Genomic DNA, 22,659 nt, shown 5'->3' on the forward strand with positions numbered 1-22,659 from the left:
TTCTGCCTTTTTCGAATCTCTTTGCACACACACCTTACGTGGGCGCGGGGAGAACTGGGACCGCATCAGCGCACGGTTTCCAGCGGTCACCTCTGGAGAGTCGGACTGGAGAAGAAAGAACCAACAGCTTGTTTTCTCCAGTATTTCCATTTTTTGAGAAAGTATTACTTTCCTAACATTTACAAAACCTATGGGGGTGGGGGGGGGTTGGCGTCTAAACTTATTTTTGGGTTTCCTCCAGAGTCAGTCAGCATTCTCCAAACACTATGCTCCCTGGAGCCAGGCCCCAGGCCTCACTCCTCTCTCTCCGCACTTGGAGTGTTCTGCATACAGTAGGTGTTCAGTAAGCCCCTTACTGCACTTCACTGAACAAGAGAATGCATTCTGCCTGCTGAATCCCCGCTGTGTGCAGTTAGCCCTGTGTGTGTGACACACGTGCACGTGTGAGATGTGTGCATGTGGGTATCGATGAGGCCGGAAGCGTAAGGTGCAGGATTACAGCCGTTCAAGCTGCTTGTGGCTCACGAATATGGAGGAAAACTCAAGTGCAGACTCCATCAGGCTTTAATTATTACCAGTGGGGAAGTGCGTCTCTTTGGACCGCAGGAGCCTCCTCCAGGAAACAGGCGGCCTGGGGGGTGCGGGCGGTCGGGCTGGGCCTTCGGAGGCGTTGCTAGCAAACAGCGCCCAGGTTGCTGCCCTCCGGGCTGTGGGAAGCCGGATTCCCGCTGGCCATGCAGGGACCGATTAGTGTTTGCTCCATAACACAGAGTTGGTAAGGAAAAAAATTTTTTTTCCTTCTCCAGCTTACCCTGGAGGGCTTCCAAACAAGGAGAGTCCTGCATGAGAACAATCAGCAGAGTGAGGAATGGAAAGTCTGCTTTCAGATAGAGGAGGGGGGAAAAAAGCGCCAAGAAAGCGAAGCAAGGCACCTTTATACGTTAAAGGGATTCCAGATACTAGACCGAAGCCTCAAAACAGACGCTGTCCCCCGCCAGGGTGGGGCACTCGGGTGACTTCATTGCACCTTCTTTCTTCCTCCAAGGTCACCGAGCCCTGAGAGCCAGTGCAGGCTGAACCCCGACGCAGCACGGCGGTGACTGCCCCTCCCGGACCCAGCTCCCACCGCCGCTGTGAGCTCCTCCCCGCACAGAAGAAAAGACAAACTTCAAATATGGTTACCTTTTTTATTCTCCCTCATCATTCTGGTGTGTTCAGAACATCATAATAGGCATGAAGGGAAAAATAATATATTTTTTTAAACTCAATCTGTCCAGAATCTATGATAACATACAAAACCATGCCATTATCTCTCAGGGCAACGAAAGCATTCCAAGATTACTTTGGTGCTAAGAGTAAAGGTGAAGACCCCCTTGTAGGCAAGCCACGTGTGAGATCTAAGTGCGAGTAGCGTTTTCATTCCAGCGGTTTTACGGAAATGCAGGAGTCGTGTACAGGATTGGAAATATTCAAATCCTGGAAGGCTTCTTCATTAGCATTTAAATAAAAATGATCAAGTTGGTGTGTTTTCAGTGGCTTTCAATTTCCTGTTTGATCTCGGAAATGTATGGATGATCTTTGCCGTGGGCCACTTCCATGATGGCGATGGCCTAGGAGAGGCAGAGACAAGTGAGTGGCTGAGAGCCAGGCGGCAGCCCCCTCTCGTCCACACCCTGCCCCGCGGGCCCCCGGAACCCCAGCCAGACTGCTCTGCGTCAAGGCACAGAACACACATGGGCTCCTAGAGCCTCCTCCTCCTCCAGAGCCTGGCCTCCTTCTTTTCTTCCTTACTTTTTAAATAGACAAGATTATCTGATAACCAACTAGCCATCCAGTCTGTACCACTGGCTGAAGAAACGATACAGAGAAACCCATTTCGTGACATTCTAGATACTGCAGTGAGCAATGCTTTAGGGACAGAATTACTTGGCTGTGCTCAACCAAGTAAACGGGCTGGAACAGAGAAGTCCACAGTGAACCTCACCTCGAACCTATTCCGGTTTTAGTTGACACTGCTAATCCGTAAGACATGAGGCGACTGTCCTTCCCTTTCAAACGGCACGTTTCCCTTGTAATACATACTCTTAAAAAAACCTTAAAAGTAGTTGCGGGTCTCATTTGAGGAAGCTGGAGAGAACATATTTATGACAAGGCTTCTCCATAGTGGGGCAACAGAAAGTGGAAAGTCGCCGGGGGGCTCCATCACGTCCTCGCTCTGTGACCTTGGGCAATTTGCTTAACTACTCTGTGCCTCATCGTCCTCATCTGCAAAATAGGAATGATGCCTACCTCTCAGAGTTGTTAGTACGCATGAAGTGTTTAGAAGAGGGTCCGGCATATAGGAAGCAGAGCCCAAATGTTATCTCTACGAATTTATTTTGCTTTTTTGTATTCAACTGTATTACTCACATATAGAAATTCCACTCTCCAGACAGGGAATTTCTGGTGGCCTCTGACTCTAATGGACTAAACCTTTCATTTATACCGTTCACTTCATAGATCTCAAACCAACAGGAGGCAGGCCAAGAACAGCGTGAGCCTTCAGGAATGTCCTGTATCAAATGCCTCCCCTGCTCCCTCTTCTCTGCGGTCAGTTCAGGACTCATGCTCCTTGCTCAGATCTCCTGTGTCCTTCACTGATGTCATACCTCGTTACCTACCAGCACCTCACCCCTGTGACCCAACTGGTCAATTTTCCCTCAATTCACCAAGACAATAAATCTGTTACTTTAGGAGGTAAATTCTATGGTTTAAAAAGGGAAAAGTTTAAAAAAAAGAGAAAAAAGGAAAAGTTTTTACTTAGCTCACACTTCTAGCCTAGTTGGGCCCAGACCCTTCCATTTGGGATGTGGGACCTTACACCACCTTCGCAAGTAGTCTACTGGGGAGATACAGGGAATTTGGCCCCAACGTTCACAGACATTTTCTTACAGGACTCAACAGACTGTCTCAAAGATTACATTTCATCACCTGTTAACTTCTACATAAAGAACAAGAATCAAATAGGACGGTGATTGTGAGCTCTGGTCAGGGAACAGGTCAGGGCCCTGCCCTGTCACTCACACAGGGCAGCTGTGGACCCCGCGGGAGGCAAGTACTGCCCAAGGGCCTGGTCTGCCCAGGTGTGGGTCACAGCCTCAGTGAGTGGAGTGGACACTTCCAACTCAGAAAGACCCCAGTCTGAAGGAAGGCCTCAGCCTGTGTGGATCTCAATTTTTCCATCAGGAAAGTCTCATTTTTGTGAGAATTAAAAGAAAAAAAACACCAAAGGAGGGTCCTCCCACGTAGCTGGTATTGGATGAACAGTTAAGTACATTTTAGAAACTGCGAGTGCGTAATTATAATCCGAAGGACAAATGGGAGATTCCCTCAGCACGGTCCCCCGACCCACCCCGGGGCCTCTGTCCACTTCCAGGGCTTCCTGCAGGACGGAGACGGGGCCCCCCTGCTCCCCAGTCACACGCTGTGCCCGGAAGGGCAGCCAGCCCCTCTCGGTGGGCGCACCCCTCTCCTACGGGAGGGCCCGGGTGTGGACCAGGCAAAGGCTCAATCACTTACCCTGCCCTGACCTACCCAGCCCGCCTCCCCCACCTCTGTGGCCGGGGGTGGCTCAAGAGTGGGTCAGATCTCTAGGGCTTGAGTCACTCAGCCCTATCAGGCAGGAGAGCAGGGGACGAAGGGGCCGTGGGGCACCGCGACCCCCAGCCCCACGCCGCCGTCGTACCTTCTTCAGGGCTTTCTCCCCAGCAGCTTTGTCTTCCAGGCCCATGTACAGCCTCCCCAGCTTCAGCCACATGGAGGCCACGTTGAGCGAGTACAGAGGGTAGTGCTTGCTGCAGGAAGAGGAGAAGGTAAAAGGCCACTCGTCAAAGGCCACGAGCAGCCCGGAGACAGGCACAGCGAGCCCGCGGCTGCCCAGCCCGCAGCCCGCTCCCCAGGGCGGCTGGGCTCCTCCAAGCGCTGGCAGGCGCGGGGGAACAGTGTGGACGGCTCGATCCTGTCCAAGCACCCCAGAGGCGCTTCCTTTCATGCAATTCGTGTGTTTCTGAAAAGCTACAGGAAAACCGCAGGGGAAATCCTACACAAAAACATTGATAAACACGACATTCAATCCCAATCCCAGATTTTTGTTTTGGGTGCACCCAGAGCAGGGCACAGGGAAAACATCTTTTATTTTATTTATTTTTATTTTTTTTTAAAGATTTTATTTATTTATTGATAGACGGAGATCACAAGTAGGCAGAGGCAGGCAGAGAGAGGGAGGGGGAAGCAGGTTCCCCGCTGAGCAGAGAGCCCGATGCAGGGCTCGATCCCAGGACCCTGAGATCATGACCTGAGCCGAAGGCAGAGGCTTTAACCCACTGAGCCACCCAGGTGCCCCGGAAAACATCTTTTAAAGTAAGAATCCCCTATTCATGAAGACACTAGGCCTATCCCCTCATAGTAAAAAGACAGTACACCTAAACACACACACACCCCCGGGTGTCTCAGGACCCCAGCTTTCTGTCACACTCTACGGCATCAGTGGGTTTAGCAAAGCGGCCAGCACTCCGTAGTCAGGACACCTACTTCTAGACAAGCGTTCTCTGTGGTCCAGTAGGGGCTTTATATACAGCCGGCATTCCCTCTCCACATTTTACAAGGCCGACGGGTAGGGCCTGCCAGGGAAAGTGACCGAGAGGCCGCTCATGGGTGAGAGCGGATGGGGGGCGAGAGAATGCATGTGTGTGTGCAGGTGTTGATTTACAGACCGGTCTGTATGGCGCTACCCTCAAGAGCCACCCAAAAGAGGCACAGCCTAGCGGTATTCCTGGGCAGGCGGCCTCATCTGCCCAGGGGAAGCTGTGGCGCCAGAGCCCGCCTCCAGGAGGGGCTCACTAAGCTCAGCAAGGGTCCGGGGGAGCAAGGGCCTGCTGGGAGAGGGACCACAAGGCGAAGACGACCTCGTATCTTTCTCTCTCCCTCATCCCCTCCCTCCAGATCTCACAGAGGGCAGTGGGCATAAGACCAAAGGCCTTTCTCACCCACCTTAGGAAGATGACAGGCTTTGAGAGCCTCTGTGGTGTAGCAAATAGTTTCTAAGAGCAGACTTTAGGAGCTGGCTTCCCTTGAGCTCCCCCTGATGGCTCATCTGGGCAAGGCAGGGTAAGAGGAAGGCCCTGGAAATCCAGACTGGACACAAACTTCATGGTCCCCGACCTCAGAACCAGAGGGAGTGCTGAGGGCTTCTCGAATCCGTGAGTGACACCGGGGGTGCTTCTGGGGCACAGGGATCTCAAGTCTAATGCCCAGGGACGCTGAGCCACTTGGGTCTCGGGGAGACCCTGCAAATCAATGCACAGTGTGAATGCGTTTAACAAGGGCCCCGCTGATAAGATCTAGGCCATCCCAGCCCTGAAATGGCTAGTCAGAGCCAGAGGACACTGCCTCAAACCTCCATCAGTCACACCCTTTGCGGTTTAAAAACCCTCTCAATAGGAAACTTCCCCGGGGTTGATACCCACTATTCCCGGAAGCTAAAATCCAGCTTGCCTTATTCAGAACGAGGGGTGGGGGTGGGGGCTTGGTGGGGGGATGGATAACCAAAGCCAACACAATGGTCCTAGCATGTCCCCACTTGCAAACTGGGCTGCAATTTCAAAAAGCACAAGAAGGGGGTGGTGTGACTAACGAGGGAAAAGCAGGGATGTGAGACCCCCCACTTACCAATGAACACGTCTGTTTACCTTGGAAGGCGTGGGAGGGAAAAGAAACAAGCTGGTGGCTTCTTAATACTGATAGGAATTAACTACTTTGGATACAGCACCCTGGACAGGTCCCGGCAGGGCTCTTGCCCGGCGCCCCCTTCCTAACCTCAACCTGTCTCCACAGGCATCTCTTGCAGACGGCCGACCGAACAAGCCAGGCCCGACGCAGCCCCTGGGCCTCCAGGTGTGGGTGCAGAAAGAGAAAGCTGTTCGAGGCATGTTCCGACACAGGACAGCCAGAAAACAAACGCAGCATTCCAAATCACCCAATTCCAGTCCCTGCTAAAAGGATGAGGACAGCCATTGCAATCACCTGTAGGGCTTGATGATTTTCTGTCCATATCGCAGGGCTCCTTCCCAATCCTGCATGTACAGGCAGACGCCCATGGCCTGGTACATCATGTGCAGCACGTACACGTTGCTGTCCTCAAACACGGAACCCATCTTCTCCTGGCTGAGCTCGCAGATCTCCAGCAGCTCACTAGGGGGTGCTCTGGAGTCAAGGAAACCATGGGCTCAGGCCTTTCTGCGTGGACACTGCCCAAGGCTGGGTTCAAGGAGTTACTCCATCCACCCCGCCCCGACCCTCACCCTCTGAAAAAGTAAATTACGCAAAGTCAAGCAAAAGGAAAAGGAAAATTTTTTTTCCTGCAAGAAGCATATTTTTTTAAAGAAAGAAACTTTGGGAAAAACTAATGACCTCAACTATTAAACACAATTGAAAAACCTCAGCCCTGGGGAACAGACCCTAGGTTCAGCTACAAACAACGTTTAAGATCACAAACCTTCAACCTCCATCACCCAAGATCAGCACTTTAGTAGAAGCATTTTTAAGGAAGAAGTCCCCACTACAGGAAAGTTCTTTTTTAGACTGAGAAAAAAAAAAATTGTGCCTCTCTCTAACTTTCTCCACTGCTTTTAGCTCTTCCCGCCGTGTGTAAACGTGATGCCTTTTTACCTAAGAAAATGCTATAACGTAGTGGTTAAGAATGTGGATTATGGTAGTCAGCAGACCTGGAGCGAAATCCTGGTGAGCTCTGTCCCTTGGGTAAATTACTTCCAATCTAGGAGTCCCATCTGCTACATGGGGATGGCAAAACTGTGTGTCCCTGGGGGGATTAGGTATAATGCTGTAATAAGCAAAGCCCTCGGTACTGTGCTTGCCTGGAGTACAACACCCAAGCAATGAGAGCCTTCAAGGAACTCTCCTTCACAGCTTTGACCATAACCTCTTCTACCACATCCAGCTCCTGACCACACTAGTGAAACAGAGAGAAGAAAGATGACATCAATACCATACAACTGGGTGCGGGTGATGCCAAGTCACAGGCAGTCCGTTGTTCCTCCCACATCTGCCAGGAGACACACTCCTCCTTCCACGTTCAGAATCTTACACTCACCCTTCTCCCACTCCCTCCTCCCAGCTCACCAGCACCTCCGGCAGGTGAGTCGCAGTAAACTTCTGGACAGTTGTAAAGGATATATTTGTAGTGCTTGGCCCTCCGGAACTCCTCAATGACGTTGCGTGCATATCGGACCATGTCACGGATGGTTTCTGCCTTTGGGGGATCGCTGAGCTTCCGGATTTCCACCTTGGCCTTATCCTGTGGGAAATGTCCACACGTGCAATGTATTACCTCGTACAGAAACTGCACCAAGGGGAAACCTCTCAAATAGTCTCTTTTTCCATGCAGAGATAGGGGTTCGCCCATCCTAAAGTCGCAAGGAAACTGGGCACTGGATCTAAGAAATTCAGTACTCTAATACCTTTTTACAACAAATAGAAATACGAATTTTCTAGACAATCCTTATCAAGGACACTTAGAACATGCTTGCTATGGGCAGATCTGTGGGCTCACACATCTATGAATCAAGAGAACAGAATGAGGAAGCGGGGGCATGGACGGAAGAGCATGGGCAGTGCATACCCCAAGGCAGACAGGGCAGTGCCTGGCACCTGAGGTCCCGAGCTGCAGGGTGGGGTCGGCACCTTGACCTGACCGGGGCCCTACCTTGTCTTTGGTGGTGCACTCCCGGCACTGGCAGGTAAAGAAGTAAGAATCTCTTAACCGGTCATTCCTGTCTTCTGTTGGGTACAGGAGGTCAATGTAGCTGGTGAACACCTAAGGGGGTAAGAAGAGTGGACAAGGGCTGTCTGCCGCAGGTGCGCTCGCTCCTTCCCCTTCCTGCGGCTCTGCAAACACTCACGGAGGTGGGCCCCAAGGAGGGCCACAGCTGGGGGGATGCTCTTCCCTTTAAAAACCTTGAATTCCCTAAAGTCAGCAATCTACTAGTTTTGTCCACCTCCTTGTGATGGAAAGAAAGAGCCTTTCTTTCCGCCTTCTAGAGAATCAAGGGGTCTCCAGAACAGTAAACGGGGAGGGCTGAAAGCATGCCCACCCCCTTCCTCCCCAGAGAGAGCCAAGCGTGGATGTGTCCCAGCAAGGACAGGGCCCTGTCACAGGTGGAGACACACAGACCCTACCCATGCTTGAGACTGGCCTGGCTTCGTGTCTGCCCGGCCTTCATTCGGCCCCTTTCCTTCCCAGACTGGGCCGGCTTGGACGCCTTGCTGGATGGAGGGCAAGCAGGAACACATCTGCGATCTGCTGGTAAGGGAGCAAGAGGCTGGGCCGGGCAGAGGTAGGACACAGCCTCTAGGACACCAGCAGGCTGCTGCCTTACCCCGCTGGGCCAGAGAACTTGGAGAAGTCTTGCCTTTGAGCTCATCAGGTCCTCCCGTCCTTGCTGTTTTCTAACGGGGTCTGTAACTGGGACTTGGAGCATATGGAGGAGCCCGGCATTTAACTGCCCATTATCTACTCACTGGGACAGCACTCGCTGCTCATCCCACACCATCAGGCAAATGTCTGACCGAACAGATGGATGTCACAAAGCCGTCAGCGTGCCAGTAACCTCAGGCTGGCAGGCGGGGGGACCTACACTGGGCTGGGTGCTTGCGGGCACCGCCAAGCCAGGCTCTTCCCAACCCAAAGGGCAGTCAGGGAGACCTCGTGGCTCATCTGACACCCTCTTTGAAGGGCAAGTCGCCCCAAAGCACGCATCCCCAAAGCAAGGTCACCGCACTTCCGATGGCGCGAGGGCAAAGGCACAGGGGCGAGCTCTGCAGGCCTCCCTCGCCCAAGAGCGGCCGCGTTCCCTTGACAGAGACACCGCGCAACAAACACGAGGGCCCAGAAGATGGCGACAGAGGCCGTTCAGTGTCGCTGTGCGGGCCCAGGCAGAGCCCGGCCAGGTGACAGACCGTGGAGTCTCCACACGCAGCCCCAGGGGACCACTGGAGCCTGGTGACTTACATTCTGACCCAGAGACTGTGCCTTTTTAACAGGAGGCATCGGCGTAGTCGCAAGACGCCCCAACTGAAAACAGGGTACCGTCGTCATGATGAATTAAGCAAAAGGCAGAAAGTCTCATCTGTGCCCTGGACTTCCCGCCCCAGTTTGGCTGTGGGTTGGTCAAGGGCTTCTGGAGAAGCCAAGGCCTTGATCACCTAGCACACCAATCACTGTGTCTAAAATTTAAAATATCCGAAGACCTTAAAATAGCACTGAAGACGATTAAACTGAAACGGACTCTGAAGTGTGAGGTTACGGTCCTAACCAATCCACGTGTCCTTGCTAGGGAATCTATTACTTATTTAAGAGCACACAGCATTCCTCTCACAACTCGCCAAGCAGCCGCTCGGAGCCAGCACATGGGAAAGGAGAGGGAATCACTGAGCAGGGGACAGAACACCTGGCTTTCTCCACGTCCCTAAGTTTAGGACGGTGCCTCTTGGCCACAGACGGCCTCCCCTTGCCCCGTTGGTGTGTTTGGCCACCACCTGAACTGCGTTCCTAAACAACGATCTCTCGGGAGTTCAGATGTGGAAAGACCGCATGTGCGAGGCTCATGTGTGCACCTGGAATCCAACGCGTTAGCCACCGCTGGGTTGCTTTTCTCTCTTTCACATGACAGTGGGATTGACCTTCTTTGGGGGTGGGGCGGCAGGCCAAAATTCACTAAGAAAAAGCAAAAGCTCAAAAATTGTTCGGCAGGAGAAATACAGAGACGCCCAGGAGCTTCCAAAACCTCGCTGAGCCCATTTGGGCAGTGTCCTTTCTCTGCAAATCTCTATCAATCTTTGTAAGGGATTGAGCTCAGATTTATTCTTTCCTGTTTTTTCTTGGCCATAGTTGGAAATGGGGAGCACTGAATGGAAGGCAAAAGCATAGGGCTTGAAGTCATGAGCCATGAACCTGATCACTAACTTGCAGGGCCTGAGACCAGAGATAGGTCAGCTGCTGGGATCACTCCCAGCCCTGTCTTGCCCAGTGCGGCCACACAGAATCTTCCAGATCGCCCTGTAAAACTGCGGCTGGAAACCCACAGCCACAGCCGCCGCCGGCCCTCACACTCACCTCCTCTCCCGGGCTGATCTCCTGTACAGCTCTCACTTCTGCCAGGGTCCCCTTGTAGGTCACAATGACATTGGGGCAACAGCTATGATTCATCAGTGCAACGCTGTCAATCAGAAAAGAAAATCCAATTTTCTCCAGAAGGCAGCCAGACTGATCAGGCGATCCCGGGCTATGTACTTATTAGGTTGCAAGACCGGGATCTTGGTAGGACGTTTAAAAAAACAATCTAACAGTTGGCCATCATAGTCTAAGAGATCGTCCTGTCTGTATCTGTATCATATCTAATGCCTCTAGCAATACAGAAAAGTGAAATTCACAATTCAAAATGGTGACATCTGGGCCCCAAAACAAAACAAACCAAAAAAAACAAAAAAACAAAAAAACCCCACACGCAACAATAAAAATAGTGGCGACAATGAATCCCACCAACACTCCTTCCCGTGAGATCAAGGACTCAAAGCCCAGCGGCCGCGGCAGACGGCTCCTCCACTGGACACCGCGCGGGACAGACGGGGTGCCGGCTCCAAGTGGCTTTTTTTGTGGATCATTTCTGGTGTCTTTTTGGTGTCATTTTGTTTGTGGATCATTTCTGGCATCTTTTCTTCAGCTGTTGGGAAACTGCCACCAAGGGAGAGGCCAGCTTCCTCAGGCAGGGCTTGGGGTGCCCAGAGAGGCCCCGAGGAGCCCAGCTGCCTCTCTCTCCACACCTTGATTTCCTCATCTGGAAAATTGGGACATTACCGCTCCCGCTGCTCACTGTCTGCTTTTCAGGGACGGAGAGGACAGAGAGACTCGCCTATGCGAGGGGCTTTGAGCTTTCTGATTATATCAAGGTCAAAGTTCTGAGAACAGAAATTTCTAAACTACAGGGAAACAGTGCTTGATCTCTGAAAATGCTGCCTTTGAAATCACAATGCCGATATGATTTCTGCCCAAAGGGATTTTTCCCCCAATTAAAACTGCCTGGAAACTGGGGCTCATATGGGCACTCACATCCATATGCAACATGGCTCTGGAGGCCAGTGTCACTTGCCTGAGCCCTCAGCTACCAGAACCCTGATCCTGTCTGCCCCACCACAAAAGAGCAGAGAGCAGCAGGGCCCGATGAGGACGGGCTGCCCTTGGTCTGCCGAACACAACAGGGAGTGGTAGTCTCCCAGCTCCCAGGTGCTAAGGCCACAGTGAGCGAGCCGTGTGGCTGGCCTTGAGCCTGGGAGAACACGGAGCAAGTCCCCCGTCTTGTCCTTTGGAAGGGTCGCCTCTGCCATGCAGCACAGCCCACCTGGCTTAACGACAGGCCATCAGGCCCCAGGGAACCTGATAAACAAATGCACTGGAAGTTGTCACTCAGGGAAAAGCCGCTTTCTAGAATCTTTCATTGAAGAACTATTAATTCATTTCTAGACAGATCCCTGGATATCTTTCCAATGATGGTGGGAGAAATTCACCAAGGCAAAGAACCCAGAACAGTTCATGCCCTTGGTATCATCATTCTACCGTGATCACTGGGCCCGGTAAAACCCCAGACACCACCACTCTGACCCTTGCTCTCCGTCTGGAAAACACTGAGAGCAGCTATGTTCTTTCAGGTTTGAAGTTGTCAGGAAGAGCCTTATAAAGAGGGTCTGATGGCCTTTCCTGGTTTCTCCTTCCTTTTCCCAAGGCCTTCGCCCCAAGACACTTCTTTCCTCACTATCAGAATTCGAACGGCCGAGGCCACCATTCTGGCCACGGGGACAATATCACGTGAAGAAACTTCCGGCCGCAGTGGCTGGGAAAGCCTGTGGCAGGTGCTGCCGAGACACAGGCCTGTACAGGTGCTTCTCTATCTTTCAGACCCATGTGACGTCCAGATCCAGGCGGCCACACACACACACGCACATGCACATACACATGCACACGCGCGCCCCGGGAGCTCACACATCATCCACGGCAAACACACGGGTGTCCCCTTTCTCTGCTTCAGCCCAAAGCTAGAGGCTCGGGGGTGTGTATTAAGAGCCTCGCCGATCTACACTGTGGATTCAGACGGGGGGTGCAGGGAGGGCTCCTTCGCTCCATCTCTGCGGGGAGGACTGGATTTCAGGGAACAGAAGCATCTAAAAACACCCGTTCCAGCAGACACCACAGCAAAGCCATTTTTGGCAAATCCATGACCGTCAGAGCTATAAAGATCTCCATTTGTCAGCGGGCCAGCCTTTCTTGAATTACTTGAGTATTCCTGAAGTAAAGAAAAATCCGTCGTTCTTTGAAATCCTCCTAGTTTGCTACTTGAGCAGAGTGTCCCACCCCAGCTGTGCTGTTTTTATACTCGTATTTTTCGAGAAGAACAAACAGATGTAGAAGCAACTCATATCGTCTCTGCATTAGCCTATGGCCAATTCTTGGTTGGCAATTAGTGTTTTGCTTTGAGTATAAGAAACCCAAAGATTTCCAGAACCAAAGACATGCAAAAAGCAAATTTCTCAGCAGGGCACGGACTGTTCCTTCTACGCACACTATAAAATATTCTTTAATAATAGCTCCGTACCTAGCAGGACTTAACAAGCAACTGTTCTCTTAACTACTACCTTTGGATCCTTAAATGGATGGGAAATATTTTGAAATCTGGCAGAATTAAAAAGGTGTCTTAATTCACTTGGAGTTTCATGTCTGCCACATGCAGTTAGGTAGGTTATTTAAAAATCAAAAAAAAAAATCTAATTAGTGTTAAGTTAAGTAAAAAGGAAAAGAAGTGAAGTCAAACTCAGCCTACTCGGGAAATATTGCTGATCCCAAATGGGAAAGCTCTTCATCTTCAATTGTGAAGCCATTACAGTTAACCTGCAGTGAGAGACGGGGAGAAAGAAAGAAACAGGTGAGAAGAAGCTTCTCTTCGGATAGAAATCATTCTTTAATTTTGACTTTTCACAAATTAACTAGGACGACATTCCAGTTGAGTGATGTAAAAACCTGTCTTTTGGCCAACGTACCCTTGGCTCAAACAAAACTGACCCAGCAATCTCATGTGTAACAAACAAAAGCAGAATTGTTAGGAAGGAAGAACCTTTAGTGCGGCCAACGGCTCCCCGCCCCCCCCCCCACCGCCGCCCCATCACAGTGGCCCGAGGCCACCACAGCCACTAAGGCTCCAAGGACCGAAGTTTGGAGTTAGGATACCTGGAGTCCAGTCCCAGTGATGCCACAGATCGGCTGTGTGATCACGAACCCATCACAGGGTCCCTCCGTCCCTGATTTTCTCCGGGTAAAAAAGCCATGACCCATGAGGATGTGACATACAGGATGGGGAAGGTGGTCAGGGATACTGTGCTGACTGCGTAAGGTGACAGGACAAGTGGACTTAGAGCACGGACTATTTCCCGACGTACACCAGTGCTGACTCACTGTGTGGCATACCTGAAGCTAACGTAACCCTGTCTGTCAACTGTACCCCAATAAATGATACATTAAGACAAAGAAGTCACTTAATCCACAACTTGCCCCATGCGGTGAGGTGGTAAATGGGAAAACGCTCCCACAGCTGACCTACCTGCTGCCCATCCCCTCGAGAGGCACAGGGCCAAGGGCCGGAGGCTAAGGAACAGACGCCCGCCTTTCACATCTCGGCCCAAATCAACCACTGGCAACTGCCTCAGCCTGAAGAAGAGTAACTCTCGCGCTTGTGCAAGTCTAAGCCAGCGCGCGCAGGCTGCCGTGAGGACTGTATACATTCATTCTTGCCACTGACGTTCACTGAGAGCCACTACAGGGTGGGCACTGGGCACAGAAGGATGAACAGGCCTGACTCCGTGCCCCCGACGCACATCCGGTCTAACTGGGAGACAACTCGGTGGGTATTTTTCCTTTACATCTAAGACTTCAGAACTGGAAGGGGAACCAGTCTTTGTACTTTTCAAATGACGAATCTGAAGTCAGAGAGGAGCAGTGACTGGTCCACAGCCAGTGGCAAAGGCTGAAACACCCCCCACACACTCCTGCCAAGCTGCTGTGAAGGCTGCCTGTGAGGCGCGCACACTGAACGCTTTTACCCCATGGGTCAGAACCACGCCCTTCTGTACTGGAGACACTGCACCGGGACATTTCAGGCCAACAGATGGGCTTTTTAAAACAGCATCCACTGTGCACGTCCTCTGGGCCAGGCCCTATGCTAGGTGCTACATGTTTACCCTCTCATAAATCTGCAAAACTGCTCTGATGACCCATTTTACAGATGTGGAAACTGAGGCTCAGGGAGAGGTCAATGATTGAGAACTTGCTCAAGGCCATAGAAATAGTGAGTGGCAGACAAGGAGTCAGAGTTCGGACCAGATATTCAGACAACAAAGTTCTCAGAAACGCAAAAGAGTTTTACTCTATACCATTTTCCTCTGAAATTGTTCTGATCTAGGAATAGTAATAAGGCAATTTTCCATAAAACTAAAAAGGCCAATGTCAAAGGCTTAGAAATCTAGATGCACAGAGAAGTAAAGGCTGTGACGGGTTTCATTTGCGGCTTTTGCAATTCAACATATTTACAACCAGCAGTTAGAACTTTCGACAGAAAAAGAGATTATTGCAAGTTGGAACAACGGACAGCCTTTGAAGTCTGGAGGTGTTGGGCATTTCTACGTAGACTTCATGTCGTATTTTTTGTGCCATCTTCCAGCACCCCAAACGCTCTGTCATCAGGACATTAACCAACCACCAGGAATCAATGACGCACAACCGACATTAGGTAAGAGTGAATGAGGATTCTCATTCATTCAGCGAAATATACTGGAGCATGAGCTCTGTGCCCTGCACCATGGCAGGTCCTGCATGATCTACAGAAAACCTCGAAGCGGCACTACCATGTGTTAGCAGTGTCTGCAGAAGGAGAGAATGAATGAGAATCTAGCGACAATTTTCAAAACCGATCGAGGGACAGACAGCGCCTCACTAACTCTGAGGGGTAGGAGACTCACTCCTTTGCCTCTTAATCTCGTCCTCTGCTCAGCCGGACCAGTCTGTGACTCGAGATTCCTTCAGGCTTCAGTTTTCTACAAGCCCTGGTTGCTCGACCCCCTCCACGGTCCTCCTCTCCCTGAGGAAGAGCGAGTGTGTTTCTTCAGGAGCAAAGGCTCCTGTAAGCACAGTGTCCTCACGGTTCCTTCCTGGGAGGTGGGGATGGGGGACAAGCCAAACCGCACAGCAGTTTCCCTGCCAGTTTTCCCTCCCTTCCGAAATACCCCCAGAGAGGAACAGTGAACTTGTATGTTGTTAAGAAGGATGCATGGGCCGCAGTCCTTTTTTCCAAGTCAACTCAGGCGTTAAGTGCCTTGCTAAATCTATTCTCATAATTAGCATTTAGACCAGAAGTAGGCTGCACACCAAAAATACATTTCCCAACCCTGCATATGTTCCCAGTGATTAGAATGCACCTCGACGCTGTCGGAGGAGTGCAGTCACCTTCTGCTGCCAGCTGCCGCTGGGCCACAAGGTAACCCACGACGCCCTCCCACGAAGCAGAGAGAGGAGAGGGCTTGGAGGCTGGAAAAGAGGACACGCAGCTTGGGGCTGGAGGCAGGGCCAGAGGGTGGCCCGGGGCTGGAACGGCACTTTTCAGCTTTGCTTTGGAGTTTTCTCTGGGGATACTAAAAGTGCCTGTTCAAATTCATATGTGAAAAAACACATGTGTGTGTCTACACACACACATATACATGTAAGTGCATACACACACAATGTAAGAATGGATATTATGATTTGATAAATATGAAGTCTATAAAGGAATTAATTATTTCAGTTATTGTGTGTGTGTGTGTGTGTGTGTGTATCTTTATCTCCTGGATTTTGAGTCAGTCCAAATGTCAAAGATTCTGAGTCGTTTTCACCACAAATATACTTCTGCTTGTGAGACCAAGTGCCTTGATTTCTGGTTATGAAGATCGGGTCCCGGAGCTCCGACACCAAAACTGAGAAGTCCTACCAGCATCCATTGCTGTGCTGGAGGAAAAGTGATCTTTTTTTCACAGCTAGAAGGGAAAATACACTATATTTATTTCATCTCTCCTGCGTTCTCATAGAACCATGCCCTCTCTAGTCCAGAAAAGAGTCAGGTACCTCTCTCTCACTTTTTTTTTTGTTATTTAATGGCAGATTAGTCAATTCCTCAACTGCCCACTGTCACTCAAATCCACTGTCTTAGGACCCTTAGGAGAGTGTGTTATAAATCCAGGGTAAAGTGAAAACTAGGAAAATCTACTGCAACACTCATAAATGGAATCCTTTTTTCTTTTACCAAGAATGGCATTTTTTTTTCCTGAGGATGACAATCACAAAACAGAAATATTATCTATAACATTACATCCATCAAGGAATTCATCCAACTGGTAGCAGTCACGCTCACGGCAGTTCAAGTGGGTCAGAAAAGAGATGAAGACTCACTTCATTCATTAAACGTGGAATTTCTGAAGTGGAAGAATTATGGATGCTTTTTAATCTTTTTCTTCTTTTTGGTGTTCTTCTTTTTTCTTTTAAGATTTTACTTATTTATTTGCGGGAGAGGGAGAGAGAGAGCGGGTGTGCACACGCGGCGGGGGAAGGGGCAGAGGGGAGGGACAAGCAGACTCCCCGCTGAGCAGGGAGCCTGAGGTGGGGTCCCAGGACCCTGGGATTATGACCTGAGCAGAAGGCAGACGCTTAACCCACTGAGCCCCTTTAGAGTGTTTTCTTAAGTTACATACACTTATTGTAGAAAATTCAGAAAACTACCCAACTAAAAACAGCAAAAATATTCTACAACTCAGGAGATAATCACCTGTGACTTTCCACCAAATCTTTTTTTAACATATGTATGTGTATTCTCATATTATACACATTTTTATCCTGCTTTTACACTACAGCTCTATCCACGTTGTGCACATCTTTACACATCCGCTGAAACAAAATATACAGGCTACGTAACCTCCGGTCACAAGGCTATGCCAAGTGCTGCGGCCGAAACCATCTGTTGTTTTCCTTCTTTCCCCACGTTTTAAAAAGAACCACGCCAGGGCGCCTGGGTGGCTCAGCGGGTTAAGCCTCTGCCTTCGGCTCAGGTCATGGTCTCAGGGTCCTGGGATCGAGCCCTGCATCGAGCTCTCTGCTCAGCGGGGAGCCTGCTTCCCCCCGCCCCCTCTCTCTACCTGCCTCTCTGCCTACTTGTGATCTCTCTGTGTTAAATAAATAAAATATTTAAAAAAAAAAAAAGAACCCCACCATAGACAATCTACGTGTGAATTACTGTCCACAACCTCTGATGATTCTCTGGGACAGATTCCTAGAAATGGAACTACTGGGTCAAAAGGTACACAGGTGACACTGACTCTGTTCGAAGATCAAGATGGGTAAGCATCCACCCAAGGTCTTTTGCGGAGCTAGAGACGGACGTTTCTGGCAGGGGAACCGAGCCGTGTGCACCCATGCAACAGCCTTGCCGTATTGCTCTCTCCGGGAAGGTCACCTTCAACTACACGTTTGGCTTATACGGGAGATGCAGGGAGAGCAATCTGATCCAGGAAGTCGTGCCGGGAAGTGCCACCCTCGTCATAAGAGGAACATCTATGCGGTCAGACTGCGCGCAGCCACGGTGATCGCCACACTTCCTCCATCTGTTCCAACCGTGCCTACATCTTTGCCTTTCCACACAGCTGGTTTCCAGTGCCTCAATCGCTTCTAAGTTGCTGTTATCTAGAAGTCGCTCTGATTTTTTTAATTAGATCTGATTTTCATAAACCTAGACTTCTCTAAAGACGTCTTAAAAACCGTCAGCAAAGACTTGCTGTACCTAGACCCACTCGGGCTCCTGTCTTGGTGACTGTCCTTCCCTAGGGCCATCGGAGAAGGCCTCCCTCCTGGGGGCATCTGGATTTGCCTGTGCTTTGGTGACACAGGGTTTGTAGGAGTAAAAGACAGACACTAGGGTCAGAACAGAAGGCTGAAGAGAAGAAAAGCAAAATTTAATGTGGGAACCTCAAATGGTCTTTCAAGGAGCTTCTCGTATGCCACAATTTTGGGGCGCTGGCACCCCTCCGGTTTCATAAACTCTTTCTGTGGCAAAAGGGAGAGGTCAGGTAAATTTCCTATATACCACACATCAAGGAGGGCCAGCTCAAGGTCTGCTCAAGGTCACCCAGCAGGGCTATGGAAAACAGGGTCCAACAGGTCAACAGCCTTGTCACCATAGAAGCCATCAGTCTATTTCCAATCATCTTTACCAAGTGTGTGCTGGGGAGAGGGACTTGGACAGGGAAAGGCTAGAGACGGTCACCGGAGGCTGGTGTTCTTACCTGTGCAAAGAGGACCACCAAGCTGTCACTGTCGGGGAACTCAAGGTGCTTGGAGTAAAAGTGATGAAGTGCGGCAATGTCACTCTGAATCAAGTCCCTCTTCTCATTGTCTAATTTCTCCAGATCTGGGGATAAGCAAACCATTATTCACCGGGTAGTAAACTCTGACTTTCTAGCTACATCCTTGTCCTACTGTAAATGGCATGGAGAAAAAAACAAAAACAAAACAAAACAAAACAAAACAACAAAACAAGAAAACCCCATGGAGCCCCCAGAAAATATTCTTCCCCATTACTTGGTGTAACTGATAAATTCTAGGCAAAGAAAAGCGTGCCATTTCTTTTCTTCTCTTCCTCTGACAACTGTAAGTCACTCAGAACAGGAAATCTTAACTGACCGTGACGAATGAGGTCAGGGACGAGTGGCCAGCGCTGATAAGCAGGCGCGGTCCAGTCCAGCCCCTCCCCTCACCACTGGCCCCGGAATCTGTGTCATGGTCAAGACACTAGACAGCCCTGATTTAATGCCTTTCAGTAAGGACATCAGCTGTTTACAGGACTGCAATTCAGCAAAGATACAAAAATATTCAGCATGCCAGGAGAGCCGGCAGGAGAAAGCTCGAGATGCAGCAACTCATCTGCGAGTTCCTACTTCCCCTTATTTATTTCCTAGTCATCATGTCAACTCAGGGGGGAAAAAAAAAAAAAGAGTTACAGTCATTTTTTCAAAACAGGCACACGAGTCAAAATAAAAACTAGTCGTTAAAATCCCCAGCATGACAAGCTTCCCGTGCCTTTCTCCAGCCCTGCTTTGTCCACAGACACGTGTCCCTCCAACGACTCCTCAGTCGGTCACAGAAAACTTACGTGATTCAAACTCCTTCACAGCTAACAACTTCTCGGAAGGTGTTCGCTCTGGGTGGATCTTCTAGGGACCGGGAAGAAACCACACAGAAGGAGATGTTAACCACCAGGGCAAAAACTGGTGCTTTCACTGTTCCATCGACCTCAGGGAAGAGCAACGATTCTCAATGAAGCAAAGAAAACCCTCCCAGGAGTCCTGCCGTTGGGCGCTGCGAGTGTCTGCCCGGTGCCCAAGTCGGAAAGACTTTCTCGGAAAACTTTCTTAAGCGTCTGCCACATTCCTGACACCCGGTAGCGCGCTGTGCGCACAGTAGGCTCAAAGATGCCCGCTACGGGAAAGGAGAGTGGCGAGACATCAACTTTTTTAGGGCCCCGACTTAAAAGGACTCTGAGTCTACAGGGGAACCATCCTATTTATTATTTCTCCTTCTAAAAAGGAACAAAAATCAAACCCCCCATCCATTTTACACTTTCTTTAAGCATAGGCTAAAATGATCTCAAATTCTGTGTTTCAAAAAGAACACTTTTGGTGGTATCTGTGAGCCCAGATTCACTTTAAACGTGTTGCTGGCTTTGTTCTAGACACCCCAAGAGGAGCTAACAATAGTAAACCTGCTAGGCTTTGAGAACATGAATAAACTTGGTGTTGACAAGAGTTCAAAAGCAGAGCTCAAGAGCTGGCCTGAGGCCGTGTCTTTGTAATCTGGCTATTCAATTTGGGGATACAGGTGGTCTAGCAGGGCGCTCTCTCCTCCCTGGTTAACATGTTAAGCTTACCCTTGGTAGTTGGGTAGCCTGTCTCCCCTAACCCTTTGCAAGCTACTAGAATACAAATGGTCTGGTTTCTCTAATCATCAAGTCCTACTGAGATGAAAAGATGGCCAGGTAACTTTTCATTTAACAGACGATCAGTAGTAATAAGTAATTATAATACAAGTTGAATGGAACCAGCATAAACTCATCAGAGCCTCCAGACCACCCTCCCGGTGCCAAAACATTGCCACTGTTCCTTTTTGGAGCAGAAATCTTCCATTCACAGGATACATTTCTGTAAGATTAGTTAAGTCCTCTTGCCTGGGAAAGCTTTTCATTCAGGGAAAGTACACCAGCTTCTTTAGAATTCTTTTTTTTTTTTTTTTTTTTTTTTAAAGATTTTATTTATTTATTTGACAGAGAGAGATCACAAGTAGACAGAGAGGCAGGCAGAGAGAAGGTGAGGGGGAAGCAGGCTCCCCGCTGAGCAGAGAGCCCGATGCGGGACTGGATCCCAGGACCCTGAGATCATGACCTGAGCCGAAGGCAGCGGCTTAACCACTGAGCCACCCAGGTGCCCCTTCTTTAGAATTCTTAACCACAGTACCATAAACGCCACCAACGAGTGAGGCCGGGGCAGGGGAGGACCACCCCGTCCTCCCCAAAATGCTCACAGATCTTACTGTGACACCGCGCCCAGTCACACTGCCTCCTCCTACCCTGTCCCCCGACCAAGAACTTGGCACGTGCTTCAGGATCATTGTCAGTTAAGGACTCAAAAATTAACACCCTCCTAGGAAAACAGTTTGGATGTTTTTGGTATCACCCTACAGGCAGCCCGTGACTCCTCTGCTTACCCCAGAGCAGACGACGTGGCGCTCCAGCAAGCACCTGACCCACGCCGCACATAATGGAACAATGACCTCAGAGTTCGGAAATGTTCTACCTCTGTTTATGTGGCCCAGGATCCTAACTTGGGCCAGGGACAGATATGTGCCAGTCATTACAATCCCCTTTGGCTTAGACAAAAAAATAGAAAGTTTTAAAGGGAGGTGGGGTATAAAGAAGGTGTAAAGGGCAGGTATAAAGAAGTGGATGAAATTTCAGCCTCAAGACAAGTACAGGGGCCCTGCCCCCAACTCAGCAGCAGTAAGCACCTCCCTGACACGGGCAGGGCCTCCGCAGATCTATGCCTTCCAAGTGCCGCGCAACCTATTACGTTGTGTCACAAGGACACATCCCGTGGTATTTCTCCCCCGTCTTGTAGTTTGGTCCTGTGAGATCTGGCACCTCATGAGCCCAGTCGGTAAGGACCGATGGAAAAAGGCGGAGGATTCCAGTCCGGCACCATCTTTGGAGGACACTGTCCAGGACCATCACCAGTTCCCCTCGGGGGCACTTCTTTCGTTACTTCTTCTTTCTTCTATGCCCTTCCTCCCTCACTGTGCCTCGATTTCTCATCTCTTCCTCTCCTTCCCCTTTTCTTCTCCTTTGCATCATGCTGGCTGTTCCAGCCCATCCCCTGCCCGCCTAGATGAGAGCAAGCAGGAGACTGAGACAGCGGGGAACAGGACGCTACTGGGAGGAGGGACAGGGAGCACTCTAGGTGTCAGAAAGAAAGGGGAAAACCGCAAAGCTTCTCAGGCCAGTCTGGTTCCCTAGGATGCTCTCGTTATTTTCACTCAGGTCTTCACACTGGAAAAGGCCGTATTTTTCTAGATAAACCTGTCTCATTAAAAAAAAAAAAGTTCGGAATTTAACAGCTGTGGCTGTGTTCCCGACCTGGGGTAAGTGACATCCTCGTTGCATGGGGCCAACAACAAACAGTTTCTGCCTGCAGTGTTATTCCCATGCCCGTCCGTGGGGACGTGAGGGGAAATGAGAGTCCAAGAATGTTTCACCAGAGATGGTCGCCACAGGTCACTCCTCTTTCTGACCTTTAAGGAAAAAAAAAAAAAAAAAGAAAGAAAGAAAGTGCACTTGAACATCATCCCATTTCCTCACCTGTTTGGCCAGAATCCTTGCGGTTAGCCTTACAGTCTCTGAGGGATTCCAGTTTTCCCCAAAAACAACCATGGGAGAACATTCCAGCTTGTGCATGGGCCAATCTTCTTTCTGGGAAAGTTAGGAAAAAGAAAATGATTAAACACTCACACACAGGAATAAAGTTCAAGAAGGGAGGATGCTGTAAGTCGTTCTAGGGGAGGTCAAGTGAAATATGTTTCCTTTTGGAAAACACGATGAAGCTCACAAAAGCGAGAGACAAAAACATCCTTGAAGATAGAGACGGTTGTATGGCCTTGACTCAGGCCTGGCCCAGGTCGTTGGGATGAGAAAATCTACTTTGTGTTTTTTCATCAACATCTCACCTTCCTGCAGCCCCTCATTCGCCCGAACGGCGTGTGCCGCCCTCCGTTATCTGTGATTTGGGGTATTAGCCATTGATCTGGCCCCGCGCCCTCACAGTCCTGTTCTGCTTCTGTTCTCACATCAGGGCAAAACCCTGAGAGCTGCACTCGGCCACTCGTCTCCTTTCATAGGTGACAAAAACGGAACACAAATGAAGGCTTTGGCAAGAGCCGTTGAAGAG

General features: G+C 50.0%; 1 protein-coding gene across 2 annotated transcripts in view; it reads right to left on the reverse strand.

The window, feature by feature from the left end:
- Positions 1 to 1,173: 1,173 nt before the first annotated feature.
- SMYD2 (SET and MYND domain containing 2) overlaps positions 1,174 to 22,659 on the reverse strand; it is a 48,940-nt gene continuing 27,454 nt past the window's right edge. For both annotated transcript variants that reach the window (XM_080825023.1, XM_080825022.1), the window contains 10 exons: positions 22,074 to 22,184; positions 19,320 to 19,380; positions 18,454 to 18,578; positions 12,924 to 12,991; positions 10,169 to 10,271; positions 7,760 to 7,870; positions 7,231 to 7,351; positions 6,061 to 6,235; positions 3,725 to 3,833; positions 1,174 to 1,610 (listed from right to left, as the gene is read on the reverse strand). In XM_080825023.1, coding sequence (XP_080681149.1) covers positions 1,530 to 1,610; positions 3,725 to 3,833; positions 6,061 to 6,235; positions 7,231 to 7,351; positions 7,760 to 7,870; positions 10,169 to 10,271; positions 12,924 to 12,991; positions 18,454 to 18,578; positions 19,320 to 19,380; positions 22,074 to 22,184 — 1,065 coding nt within the window. In that variant the 3' untranslated portion in view covers positions 1,174 to 1,529. The remainder of the gene's footprint in view (positions 1,611 to 3,724; positions 3,834 to 6,060; positions 6,236 to 7,230; positions 7,352 to 7,759; positions 7,871 to 10,168; positions 10,272 to 12,923; positions 12,992 to 18,453; positions 18,579 to 19,319; positions 19,381 to 22,073; positions 22,185 to 22,659) is intronic.

Source organism: Martes martes, assembly GCF_963455335.1.
Source record: "Martes martes genome assembly, chromosome: 15".
Classification (NCBI taxonomy): domain Eukaryota; kingdom Metazoa; phylum Chordata; class Mammalia; order Carnivora; family Mustelidae; genus Martes; species Martes martes.